This window comes from Microtus ochrogaster, chromosome 18, assembly GCF_000317375.1.
Source record: "Microtus ochrogaster isolate Prairie Vole_2 chromosome 18, MicOch1.0, whole genome shotgun sequence".
Taxonomy (NCBI): domain Eukaryota; kingdom Metazoa; phylum Chordata; class Mammalia; order Rodentia; family Cricetidae; genus Microtus; species Microtus ochrogaster.
In genome coordinates this window covers 13,399,656-13,414,522 of record NC_022020.1, presented here as the reverse complement: position 1 = coordinate 13,414,522, position 14,867 = coordinate 13,399,656, and the positions used below count along the sequence as shown (strand labels likewise).

At 37.2% G+C, this 14,867-nt stretch overlaps 1 protein-coding gene across 5 annotated transcripts in view; it reads left to right on the top strand.

The window, feature by feature from the left end:
- Positions 1-14,867, top strand: part of Nol4 (nucleolar protein 4) — a 363,650-nt gene that overhangs the window by 231,179 nt on the left and 117,604 nt on the right. For all 5 annotated transcript variants that reach the window (XM_026783520.1, XM_026783518.1, XM_026783519.1 and 2 more), the window contains one exon: positions 1,882-2,165. In XM_026783520.1, the coding sequence (XP_026639321.1) occupies positions 1,882-2,165 (284 nt within the window). The remainder of the gene's footprint in view (positions 1-1,881; positions 2,166-14,867) is intronic.

Here is a 14,867-nt window from a genome sequence, read left to right as displayed (position 1 = left end):
CTGGTGTTCATCCTGGACCCCTGGTGTTCATCCTGGACCCCTGGTGTTCATCCTGGACCCCTGGTGTTCATCCTGGACCCCTGGTGTTCATCCTGAATCCTGGTGTTCATCCTGGACCCTGGGTGTTCATCCTGGACCCCTGGGTGTTCATCCTGGACCCTGGGTGTTCATCCTGGATTCCTGGCTGTCCTATTTCTGCTCCTCACTGTTCTTATTTCTCTCCCTACCCATCTCAGTCTTCAGAGATGCCAACTTTGATGGTTTCTGATTCTTTTAACTGATCACCTCTATATTTTCCTTTTATCCTTTTCATACCGCTGTCCTCATAAGAGTCTGAGTAATGTCTGTAAAATAGAATTTTATAGTCAGGTGTATACTGGGTAAAGAGATACCATCTCAGAACTCAAAACAACAACATCGGGAAAAATAGGTTTTCTGTTGTCCTGTCACCTCCCTGTCAAACAGACCTAACGTGCTCACATTGGCTCTGAATGAGGGCCCAGCCCTCCAGCAGCACGTAATTCCTATTTTATTACTCTCTTCCTTCTCTTCCCAGGCTGTGTTTGGTGCTTACCATGATCTCTTACATGTCCTTTGCCCTAAATAATCTTCTGTCCATGACTTGGCTTGTGCTAAGTCCCCTCCGAGGAAAATTCCCAACATGTTCACCTGGCAGCTGTTTTTTAGTTTAGGAGTTCAATTTGTACCACCACAGTCCCAGAAGACTTAATTTATTGCCCTGAATAGCAGCTGAATGTGTTTGTTTTACGATAACTTTTCTGTCCCTTTAATTATTTGTGAATCACCGAAAGCAGATTCCAATAGACCAAGTATTTATTTACCTACTGGATCCAGAGTCATAAACCTAAAAAAGGTCTGTGGATAAATAAATAAACAGACCTGTTTTAGAGGTTCAGTGTGTTTTTCCATTAATGGAATTGATTAAAAACAGTAACTTATACCCTACAAACAATGCAGATTTCATAATATCCAGAAGTGTGCAAAATCACAGTGCATTTTATTCCTCTTAATCACTTATATTACTATAGTTAAGATCCATTAATAACCTTTTAAAGAAATAGATTCTCATATCTGTTCACCATTACCCTTCATAGTCTATGATAAATTTGGATAAGAAAAATGCAATGTAAATATTTTAAATAAGTTTTACCTATGTATTTTCGTTTTATACGTTGAAAAAAATTCAACTACCCATCTAGCTTTTCCTATCACTACCTCATGAGCCCACATTTCCTAAATATTAAAATGAAATATAAGTATATAATATTCTATTTCTCTTATTAACCCACTTTTTAAAAATCTTTGTTATTTCTTAATTTTGCTATTCAGATTAATATTGGTACACATGTATTTTTAACTTCACAGAGCTACACACAAAGATTAAACCATCTACACTTAAAAGTCCCGAAAGTATACATCCTGGGACAAAGATTATGAGTGTTTTTAATATATTTTATGTAATACTTAACACGTAGGAAACATATAGCAATATGTCCATACCTGGATAGGACCTGCCATTTATTAGTGAATTGCCTTCAAGTCTGAATATTCTTAATGCAGGAGTTAAATACTTTTGTAAAATAATTGGTCATTATCTCATTCTTTTTGTTAAATTGACTTTTCTTTCAGATTACTTTTGATATTGAACTGTCTTCTCTTTTATTTGACATCATGTTTGTGTTTTAGTGTGTTTATTGGATTAAAAAATAATTCCTGCTTCAAAACAAGGTTACTATTTAGTTAAATTATATTTCTGAATAAAATCAGAGGCATATTGCTGCACATCTATCAGAACTTAGTCGACGCTAGTTGGAGATGATCGAGCATATTCCTTAAACCGTGCATCTCTCTTCTCAACAGATGACTCTGCCGCAGAGAGCTTTAATGGCAATGAGACTCTGGGGCACAGCTCAGTCGCTTCAGGAGGGGCTCATGGCAGGGAGACTGGGGACTCCAGCAGTGATGGCAAAACGGGGCTGGAACAAGAAGACCAGCCACTGAACTTGAGCGACAGTCCCCTCTCTGCACAGCTGACTTCAGAGTACAGGATAGATGACCAAGGCAGTAATGGGAAAAACAAGTACAAGAACCTTCTAATCTCCGACCTCAAGATGGAACGGGAAGCAAGAGAAAACGGAAGCAAGGTAAGATTCCATTAAGATTGCGGGATGGTTTGTACATGGTCATGAATGTCAAGAGGAAGCACACATGTAAATTACTGATAAACTCTTAATCATGCATCATGTGTGTTCACAAAACATTATGCCGGGGCAGTAGAGTCAAGCAGAACATGTCGTGATGCTGTGGGTGTTACTTGATAAAGGAATTGTTTGATTTAGTGTATTTCATTTCTGTGATTCACTTGTGGATCAGTCCCTGGGAACTTGCCATGTACAAGTGTGAAACGTTCAGTCTCAAGTCACAATTGTGAACAACAAAGGCATCGCTTTCTTGTTTCTCTAGATTGGATAGACAAATAGGCAGAAAGTTTTAATTCAATTCTCCAGTTTGCTTTGGAGACCTGGGGCTTCATCACTAATTTGCTTTAGGGATGCCGAGAACTGTAAAATGTCAGTGGCCAAGTTGGAATTTGTAGATTAAATATGTACAGAAAGCTGTAATGGATCCAAAACCTCCTTCAGACATATTATCTAAATTCTAGATGGTTTACATTAAACTAAATTGCAACATCTGTATGCTTAGTTTATTTCTTAAAACATTTTAATCTTTGAAAGCATCCACACTAGAAGTTCTGCTGTGCTCATTTTAAAGAACCAGTTTCTTCTATAGATGTCAGTCATCTTGTTAGCATCTTAATCCAGCTCATCAAGTTGTACTGCAGAGGGGATAGCCAGCTGCCAACAGAGGCTGTCAAAAACCTGTCATTTCCAAAGGTGCAGAATTTTAGACAGAACTGAGAATTTTATTACATTCTTCATTTTGATGTTCTTGATTCATGCAGGCTTTTAACATCTAGTTGTAGTCCTAGCATTTAGCAGAGATCCTATAAACAGAGTGTCTCAACCTGGATTAATTCTGCCATTTTCAAAAGCTCTATGCTTTTGAAATTGGCTCTATTTAAATCTCCTCCTTGCCTGAGGGTGTGTTGCATTATCCTCTTTCAGTGAGTCACTTGGCATTATAAGACACTTAAGCTCTTCTAAGGGAGACCACTACCATTTGCTCTGGTAAATGCATCAATACATTCTTTGGTGGTTCAAAGATAGATCATACATTGCAAGTGTTTTTCTACTTACTGACATTTGAAGTATTGTCAACATAGAATAGAAAGGTACATTTTTCTTCATTCTATAGTATCTTGTCTTTAAAAAGCCTAGGTAACCATAAAACATTTATATAAATACAAATAGAGAAGTTTACTTGTCATCGTGATAATACTGAATTTTAATATTTTGGGGCTCTTAACTCATTCAATTCATAAACTCATTCGAATTTAGGACCTTACTTTAATCTTAGTAACTATTTTAGGACTCCAACCACCTTCATGAAGTTAAAGTTTTTTAACTTAACATTAATCTTAAATGTAGCTTTACTTCTCTAGTAAAGAAATCACAGAAAGGATAAACAGTGACAGAGCTTTCACTGCTTTTTCCAACATAATCAGAAATAAATTTGTTAAATTTTAATGCATGTCACTTAATGCATCTCTGGAGTTTTGATCTTTGAGATTCGTGTGTCCTTCATGTTCTAAACATGCCAGGCCTTGTACTCTTGGCTTAGAGGTTTCAGGGAACTTGGAATGGCTAACGTCCCTTAATCAAGGCTTTAGGGCATTTTAAGATTTTGGGTTATATTTACTGCAGTTAAGTATGATAAAGTTGCTTCTAACTTGGTTGTTATGAAGTTTATTATTCTGGCAACATTGTAGTGGTAAGTTGTAAGTAGTAAGTTGGGAACTGAAGGAAAGAGGGGCAGAAGGCCGGTTACAGAGCTATCGCAGCAAGTTATAAGAAAAATAATGGACATAGGAATCAAAAAGCAATGGGAATGTAAAACATAGTAAAAAAAATGTGAGCTCGTTAGTATTTTTTTCTGTTTTTAGTGTGTGGGCTGTGTGTGTGTGTGTATGTGTGTGTGTTGTGCATGTACACGTGTTGTTCATGTGTGTATAAATGCTGAACATGTGTGTATGTGGAATTCATGTGTGTATATATACCCATTTGCAAGTTCTAGATTTTGTCTGTGTTTTCTTTTCTGGAGTAGAGTCCACATGTAGAATATTGTAGGGTTTCTGGTCTCTGGTCAGCATTATTTTACCCTAAAACTATCAAAAGAATTTTGGCCCAAACTTTGTTCCATCAGCATTATCTTATAGATTTTCATGGAACTTTTTATCATTTCAGTGAAACCTTAGATAATTACACAACCACCAATTTCTCTGTTTGTTGAAGGGATCTAAAAGCTTAATAATGTAGACTCACTGAGAAGCTTAGATTTATGAGTTTAACACTGACCTACTTCACAGTTTTATTGAGAATAATAACAAACAAAAACGATTTAAAAGCATTTAAAGGCTAGAAGAGTGCATAGAGATGCTTGGAAAGCAGGCCTGAATTGGAGGATACTTTTTAACTGATTGCTCATTATTATGCAAATTCCCTCAGTAGACCAGAGAGAAATCACATTAACCAATCTAAAGACAAGATATATTGCACCCAAAGAATTCAGGTGGTATTTGTTTTCTTTGCTCACATCCACAGTTTAAGAGGCGAGTTAATAACATTAAAATTCAGAACTGAGAAGAAATGACAATGATTGTGGAAAATAAGACCCATGAAGAAATCTGAGGGAACTAACTCTATAGAGAAGAAAGGGTCATAAATCACAAGCCTAGTGTTTATACCAGGCTAGAAGTTATTAGTTGCTGGAACTGAAAACAAATCCAGAATTCAAATGGAGGGAAATAGAGAACTCTAGAAATGCCGAAGGGTAGGTATTTAATTGTTACTTTTCTAATTTTGAGTTTTGGAGTCTAGTCACACTTTACACCATATGGTAAAATATTCTAATGCAATCTCACAAGAATAATGTCTCAATAATAACTGCTGTTACATGTAATAGCATATTTATAATATACTCATATCAAGCAGGGCTTGTGATTACTGTTTTGTGCCTAATATGCAATCTTGCTTATAATCTTCAGGCTCAGGTCCCAGGATGGTTCTGTTTTTACTTTATTTAATGATATTTTTTTCTCCACATGTTCCTTGTCATATTTTTCAATTAATGTTTCATTTACTTTTCACTAAAATGAAATGTTACCATTCAAATTAAAGACCATGAAATATTAATTATAATTACCAAGAAGATTGATATTGCATTTTTTCTGCTATGAATAGAAGAAAGCATTCAAGGAATGACCTCTTAAGTTGTGTGTGCATGAGATCATCTTTGAAATGCTAACTGTAGTACTTGGACGTTTGTAATTAGATTGGCTTTGTTTGTGGGCGTCCTAATTTATTATTGTTTAAAATTGATGATTTTTAGTAACAATTTTTTTGTTGCTCTGTAATGATGTTGGTCCTGATAAGTAGTTGTTTAGGATAGAAATGATGGTGGATGATACTTTGTTGTTAGAAAGAACAAGTTTAGGAAATTGCAATTTTACCTGGATGACAGACACATTTTTTAAAAAATGTGGAAAATGATATCTATAAGGGAATATAATCTGGGCCTATTTTCATTTCTTAAATGAATTCTTTCTAATTTTTTATTTTATTCAATTTGTGTGGAGTGTAAGGGTCTCGTGTATAGACCAATAGATAGAAGTCAAATAGCCAGATATCATACAAAGACATCTCTATTTATGTAATCATCTTGCTATCCCTTAGATTTAATTTTAACAATTAAATAGCACTAATCTATTGGTAACAAAGAGACAATTGCAAAGAAAAGGGATTAGATGAAAATAGCATTGAGGAAGGATAACGATGATGAACAGGAAGCAATGAGTCACAGACAGACAGTTCAGGAAAGAATAGCATATTTACTGAAGGAAACTTCCAGGTCCTTTTAGAGCCTTTGGAGGGTGGGAAGTGGGTGGGTGAGGCATTGCATGACAGGCAGAAAGCATGCTCAGACTGAGCTTTGGGATGGACTGCACAGATATCTCTGCTGCAAGGTAGCTTTCAGTGATGCCAGAAGAACGAAGAAGACTTGTAATAGGATGAGGGCTCAAGGGAGCAATGTGGGATAAGATGAATGGATAGCCAAGAACTCTTTAGAAAACATGTGTTCATAAGAGATACAGGGCTTAAATTACATTGATAGCCACAGAGGAAAGGGAGTATCGGTCTGTTACTGGTGCACTATGTCAGCTGTAACAAGGAGGAGCTCGTGTACAAAACAACATAGGCAAACCTCGAAGCATTGTCATGACAAGAAGAGATGGTACACATCGCCAGCTGCGTTTATAGGAAAGAAAATCAAAACCAGATTGTAATTAATTTCTCTTAATTGTCAATTACACAATTAAGTGACAAAGCCTAGTGTGGAAAACAGCACAGTGTGGGTGTTGGGTTCTGAGCCTGGATCGGCTGGAGAGTAGCCGGTGTAGTTAACCTCTGATTCATCTCTACAGCACCAGACCTATTTAAAAAGTCACTGTGGAGCTGGCAAGATGGCTCAGCATGAAAGGCATGCTCTGCCAAGCTTAAGAATCTGTTGAAAGAGAGAACTGATTCAATCCATTTGTTTCCTGACTTCTGTACCTGTGCCTAAGCACGCACGCACACACACACACACACACACACACACACACACACACACATGCACACACACACACGCACACTCATGCACACACACACACACACACACATTTAATCGAAAGGATGCAATAAGAAGGCATTGTTGTCCTGCTTACCATCACATGTGCTCATTTTTTTCACTATTCTGATGTGACTACCACAAGTAGGATGGAGAATGATGTTGTGTCGGTATCATGTCCATGCACCAGCACACTTAGTTCATCACACATTCGTTATCTCAGGGTAACAAATACGACAGACCGGAGTCTTCTATAATTCATGTCCTCAAAGGTGCAAGGTGAATGGGATTTGTAATTATGCCTGTGCAACAGAATATGCACTCTGAGTTCCTTTTTAAACATTCAAGAGCTCAGTGAGGTCAATAGGCAACCCAAGTGTCCCTCAGCCACCACTGTCCTGCATTCATAACTTAAGTATCTAAAGTTATAAGATGCATTTTTACCAAGTTATGAAACCGACCAGTCTAGATTTCTTTTTATTTCATAGATACAAAAATCTTATTTTAAATGATTTTGTGCTTTATTATGCTTATTATTCTTATGGGATTTTAATCATGGTTTGTGTGATGTGTGTGTTGTGTTGCTTTATGAATTGTGTTCTTTCTTAGAAATAAGGTCAAATGGTTAAAAATATCTTTCAATTATGTAGGTGCCTTGGCAACAGTAACAGTTTTAATATAGAAAAATAAAATGGTCTAGATTTAACAATCTGAAATGATTTGTACATTTCTCGTAAGAACTGGTGTGATTAGAACTCTTTGAAACAATACTCTCCTAAATTTCAGAAAAGAACAAAGGAAGAGAAATGAAAACCAGATTACACAACCTATTCATTCCAACTGCCTTAATATAAGGGTTTATATTCTTATTAATGTTCCATTCAAGAACAAACTTAAAGGGCATTATTATTATTGTAATTATTTAAACTTTATCCATTATTAATAGATAATAGATAGCAAGTGAGTTATGTGCCATTATGAATGTGCCACATGTGTGTGGAGGTCAGAGGACCACTTTGTGTAATTTCTTTCTCTGCTCCCTTTTACATGAATTCCAGGGAATAAATTCAGGTCCTCCAAATTGAGAGGCAAGCACTTTTATCAATGGAGGCATATTGCAGGCCCGTATTGTCATGTGTTTTATACTTTTGGAAGAGAGGTGTTGAAGTTGGTCATGCCAAGAGGATAACTTGACTTAATGGGCTCAAAAACATGAACTAATTAATTTGTCCCAGGGACCAATCACGAATATAGAATGTTCTGCGTTATTACAATAGATAGGGAACTACTTAAGGAATTGTCTCATGCCATTGTCACAATGGTTCATTAGAAATAAACTTATATTCTTAGGTTTTACATATAGGAAAACAAAATCTCTATAAATCAAGCATCTCTAATGTAGCTCACATTTAAACTGCTACAACTACAAGGTAAATTAAGATAATTTTGTAGAAGAAGAAACAGAGTATGAGTCCAATGACGAGAAAAAGAGTTACTGAGCATTATCTTCACTGCCACTGTAGGGACCTGCCCTGGGCTTGTGCAAGGCTGGGCCAATCTCCAGCCAGTCATGGGGAGGAGTTGCCATTGGGGCCTTAAACCCTCCCTGCTGATCTACTCGCAACTGAAGGATTCTGTGAGGACATTCACTAATTTCACTTGCATACAGAAAGTGAGACTGTTAGGCTCCTATAGATACTCCCAACCCCATAGTCATAGTAAAATCTACCGGATTGGGGTGACTGAGAGTGGGGGTGAAAGTAAGTGAAGCACGATGTGTGTGATCAAAACACACATACACACACACACACACACACACACACACACACACAATGTTCTTATTTTAAATTTTAATTTATTTTTTAAAAAACTATCTTTCAGGGCTGGAGAGATGGCTCAGAGGTTAAGAGCACTGCCTGCTCTTCCAAAGATCCTGAGTTCAATTCCCAGCAACCACATAGTGGCTCACAGCCATCTGTAATGGGGTCTGGTGCCCTCTTCTGGCCTTCAGGCATACACACAGACAGAATATTGTATACATAATAAATAAATGTTTAAAAAACTATCTTTCTTCATTTTACATGCCAAAGCCGTTTCCGCCTCCCTCCCCTCCTCCTGCTCCCTCCACTTTCCCCCATCCCACCCCCATTGATTCATCAGAGAGGGTAAAGCTTCCCACGGTAGTTGACAAAGTCTATCCTATTGCTGTGAGGCAGAACCAAGTCCCTTCCCCCTGTATCTAGCCTGAACAAGGTGTCCCTCCAGAGAGAATGGGTTCCAAAAAGCCTAGTCTCACTGCCAGTGGTCCCACAGTCTTCCCCAGCCATACAACTGTCACCCACATTTAGAGGGCCTATATTTGGTCCTATGCTGGTTCCGTCACTGTCAGGACAGAGTTGGAAGGCTTTGATTAGCTCAGGTAAGCTGTTTCAGTGGCTACTATCCCCATCATGGTCTTGACCTCTTTGCTTGTAATAAAACCGTTTCTTGCTAATAAGCAGGAAGGCATTTGACTGATGTCACAACCCCAGCTACTACAGAATGGCTCATATTTACCTCCTAGACAGAAAGCCACATTTATCCTATTTATGACTTAGCAGGTCATCATTTTTTAACTATGAATAGTAATGTTTAACCTGTAAGCAGCTTTAAAGTCCAGATGAGAAAGGATACATATTTTGTAGTCATGTACAATAGTGGCCACAATGGTTCCTACAGGCACCAGGATTTAGAGCTTGTTGAGAAATGACAAGCATGCTCGCATCTCATGCATTTCATTGGGACAACTTCATACACATTTTCAGTAACCTATAAATCACCTCCTGAGATTGGCCATACAGCGAAGTTCAAGGGGGTAAATACTACTTTCCCTTTTTCTTCCCCTGTGCTCTCATCCTTCCTTTTAGTTCCATTTATTGCACAGATTACACTGAAATACATAATTATTTCCAGAGGCATTAATCCTACAGAGTGTTTCTATGAATAGTGTGTACTTATAAAGCAGAACCTAGGACACCTTGGATCTCTACTTGTTAAGATATTCATTGGTCCCATTGGAATCTGTCCTACTAAAACTCTACTTCTCTAGTACCACGCGTCGGATTTAATTCCACCAAAAAACAGAGCTTTGTGAAATTCTAGGAAAGGTCTATGAAAAAAGGTACAAAATGACAGTGTAACAATGGCATGCTCACATGCTGAAGTGATTTGTGTCCTGAGGCTCACTCCCTGTCAAATGCCTGTTGAGTGACAAGCGGTGACATTGGGCTATATTACAGTGGTCTTAATCCCATCTGCCTTTTCATGACAGCAGTGTCTTCACATTGTCACCTTGCTTGTTAAACTCACCAGCACCAGTCTTTGGACTTAGCCTGCCTTATTCCAGGTGACATGGAACAATTTGCCTTCTGAGCAGAGATTCCTCAGTGAATATTTTATCACACACAGTGACTTAAATGAGATGGATTTGCAGCATGAGGGATTGAAAGGGAAGACAATTATAGCAAACTGTGGGATTCTGGGATTTATCATGAATATAACATCATAATGCTTGTTCTGTGAGCTTTAAATGACAAAAATAAATAAAATTAAATGTCTTTGGTTTGATTTCATCTTGGTGTATGGAAAATTTAAAACCTCAATATTCACCTATGATGTTTATTTCTATACTATCCTTAACTAATACATTTTTCCTGGGAATGCCTTCTAGGAGAACATATAAAACCAATAAAGCATATACAATATAAGGTGGATATATATGCATATATATGTATATGTATATGTATATAGTCTCATAATGCTTTGTATTTATTTATTATGCCCTATGGGTCTTCTTTATATATATATATATAATGGTTCACATAATTGTGTAAGCTCCTGATATGACAACTACAGAGTGTGATCCATGGAAATCAGTGAGATATTTCTAATCCAATTCCACAAGCCTGGAATGAGGGAGACTGGTGGTGCAAATTCTAGTCTAAATATGAAGGATAAAAACCAAGAGAACAGTACCAGTGTCTTAGAACAGAAGGAGATGTGTGCCCCGACTCCTGAAAAATATAGATTCATTATCCCTCCCTCTTCTGCTCAAGCCATCAGTGGATTGGATAACATCCTCTAACTCTGATGATGTACTATTCTACAGCCAATCAAATGAAAATCAGTCTCTGCCCCAACATGTAGAAAACAATTCTTTATCGGCTTTATGTCATATATTCTAGTCAAGTTGGTTCATAAAAATAACCGTCAAAGGTTGATCTCCTGTCAAACCCAGTGCCCATCTGCCTCTTTTTACACTATGATTAAAGCAAAAGCAATGACAATAACCAGGTCATAATTCTGTATAACATGAAACAGTAACCCTTTTAGATTTAATTTTAAGCAGACTATCCCTCATCTTGAGAGGAAATGAAATGCTCTATCCTTAGTAGCTTAAATGCTATGGTATAAAATCAATTGTTCCAAATTCTGACATAAAATCAATACATTATGCTATAAATAGGGAAATATGTAATCAAATATATTTTAATGCATAAATATATACAAACATGTTTATAACAAAAGAAAGTAAAACACTCATGACAGTTATGATCTCATTTCCATAGCTAGCCTATAGCAATAGCAGGCACTTACAACTTTCTACTTCTGTTTATTCTTGACCCTACGCACTATTTTCAGGGTACACTCCTAGTACTCAATGTCCTTTTGTTGGCAGAGTGACCCAAATCTTCAGTCTTGCTTTTATGTGTGTATCTGTGTAGTCACATGTTTGTATGTGTGTGGGTGCACTTGTGCTTGTTCTTACTCATGTCAGAAAGCCCAAAAGACAGCTTCAGTTATTGTTCCTGGGAACCAACCACTCTGCTTTTTGAAATAATTTTTCTGATTGAAACTTAGAACTTCTTGATTAGGTCAAGTGGAATATCCAATCAACTTCAGTATTCTGCCTGTCTTCTTCTCCCCATGCATGCAGGACCACACTAACTGTTCAGTTTTTAACATCAGTTCTAGGGATTGAACCCAGGACCTCATGCTTGTGTGGTGAACTCTTTACTGACTGGGATAACTCTCCAGCTTCCAAAGCTTCATTATTGAATTACAGGGGTGCCAAGGAAAGTAGAGGGCTTGAACATACTCCATGGCAGGTGGAGTATTGCAGCAACATTAAATCAGTAAGGAGGCACAATGTAAAAAGCAAAAGCCTCCCCTTCAGAGGAGGCTTGGAAATGTGAATTTATCATTGTTGGGAAATATTTTGCTAGAATAAATTTTTAATTTGGGTTTTAAAAGAAACACTTTTCAAAAATAAAACAGAAAAAGAAAGTTATTTAGATATCTTATTCTATTTAGATTTAGATATTCTTATTCTATTTAGATATCTTATTCTATTTAGGTGTGTGTGTGTGTGTGTGTGTGTGTGTGTGTGTGTGTGTGTGTGCAAATCCCTGAGTTAAGTACTACGAATATAATGAATAAACTCAAGCTCAAATGAAAAATATATTCAAAGTGTTTAGAGTGGATCCAGAGAAAACTGAAAAGACCACCATTTAAGTTATAACTATAAATAAGCAAGCAGTGCAGCAAGTTATACATAATGTAAATTGAGGACATGTGTAAAATCTGGAAAACCATGGGAGCTGACGCATACTCAGGACAAGAGAAGAAGCAGGACTGGAGTAAAAAATGAAGCAGAGGTTCCAGTGAATAACAGTTTCTACTGAGTGCTGAAAGTTTGGACTTTATCTCCAAGAGAAGGGAATAGGTTTCAATATTGAAGAATATGTGGTTTGGACTCACAAATATTAATATCATCAAAATACTAAATTTTCAAAAGTAATAAGAAAAATATTATTTCTCCCACTAAAGAAACAGTGATATGAAATCCCAGTTACCATATTAGAAAAGGAAGATGCTGAGATAAATAAAATACCATTCCTATTCTTGAAAAAATACTTGTTGATTGAGTGACACAATCTCATAAATAACAGAGTATAACAAAATAATGGAACAGTGAAGATGCTTGTGTTCATTAAAGAGCTCCAGACCACTGGAAAACATCAGTAAAAACAAGAGGATGACTATATATTCTTGCACATGTCCTTAGGAAACTCAAAGAAAGGATGACTTTCAGAACTCAATGATTGACTAAATTCTGTAAAAGCAAAAGTACAATAATGTTACACCTGTGCCTCATGAAAACAGAGAATGAGGTGATGAGTTTCCTGACTCCCCTCTGTCTAAAATTGAGACGCTGTCTGTTTTCACAATATCTCATGCATTCTTAGATAAGTATCATCAAGGAATCTCAATATTAGGAAAGATAATCACAAGTTTTAACCTTGACTATGGGTCATGATTAGTTTGTATAAAAGTTTTGACATGCCACAATGATTTCTGTTCCTAAATAGGCTAAGAACTTTATCATCATTTTTTTTTGAACTTGATTCTAGGATTTTTCAGCTTTTTTAAGTGCATAGAATGAGTTGTGTGTAAGTAAAATTGAAAAGAGCTACAGAGTCCAAGTGGCTTAGACTTAAAATACTAAAGGCTTGAATTTTATCATATCCAATAGCATAAAACAAAAAACGATGTCAAAATATAAAATTCTAGCTCTCCAGTAACTTCTTCAAAAGTTGACTCAATTCAGTTTGCTTCCTTTGTAAATGCCTTCTCCAAATTGTCTGCAAGATCTTGAATCTCCACTCCTGCTGCCCTGTCCTCCCTCCCTCCTCCATCTTTCTTCCTCTGCCTCTGGAGCAGCATTTGGTGCTTTGCCACCCACAGATTGTGTGGACAGAGCCTCAGTAGGTTTCCTGTTGGAGCCAGATTGTCGCTGCTGACCATGCTTCAGAGACTGGGAAGCATGTGTGTCAGATGCCTGGCTTCAGCACAAACTCCTTGGTGAAGGTGTTCAATGCCAGAGTCTACTGGACTTCAGGGCTGTTAGAGCAGACCCCTGGTCTTTGGTTTGTACATGTGCTCTCTTCTCCAATACTAGGGATAGTGTTTTTCCTGGCTTCTTTAAAGAGGACCAAAGCTCTCCATCATCCTCTGTGTACTATGAACTGCATTCTCTCCAATTACTTTCCCACAACACTCATCTGTGCCATTTGGCTCACCTTTCCTTGTTCACAATACTTTCATTTATCTTGTCAGAGGAAAAATAGGACTGCATGAAGGACTAGGGTTAATGCTGATGGAGATCTCAGAATAGCAGCTGAGATTAGTTTTTACAATGGTCTCATCATGTCCTTCATTTCTGAATTGACAGTAGAGACATATGTTTTAGGAATATTATAAACTCTGATTTAGTATTTACATAGAAACTTTTCATTAAATAATAAATATATTTTTGTGTTTTTTATATTTTATTCATGTTGACAGATATTATTGAGTCTCAACGCCTAGGAATACCAAAAGAATATGATAGTGAAAAAAAATTAGCCATCCTTGTTTCTTGGAGGTACCCCAAGTCTGTTTGGGTTGGGCTATTACTGACAGAGAATTTAGAGGTGGGATGAGAAGAGAGCTTGGGATAGAAGCACAATGGCAATGGTTTGGATTTGGAGAGTCAAGACCACCTTGGTGTAATAAACACTATCTCAGCAGGGAACCGGAGAATGAGCAGGAGCTGGACGATGAGCCTGCATCTAATGATGAATGACTAACTCTAGGCATAATCACCATTAGGAGACAGGAAGAAAAGAAATCATGGCAGAATTAAAATGTGAGGAGATGATAGCAGTGTTGAGTCTCGAAAGAATGCAGAGACTGTTTCCGTACAGGCTTTTTTTGTGAACTTGGTCGTCATCTCTATTAGAGGGTGTGATGAGATTTTCTTTTTGTGATTGTTGAGTTGAGAACTGGATGAGACAAATGGATAAGATGTCATCTCAACTCTTTGAAGTAGTCTCACCAAGATGGTCATTGGTTTAGTTTCCAGCATTGGCAACTGAATGGATGGTAGCAGAAAGCACTAGAGTAAGTGTCTGGATCAATATCCCTCCCTTCAGTCCTTTCTGATTCCTAAATCTGCCTCTCACTGCTTCTCATAGTCC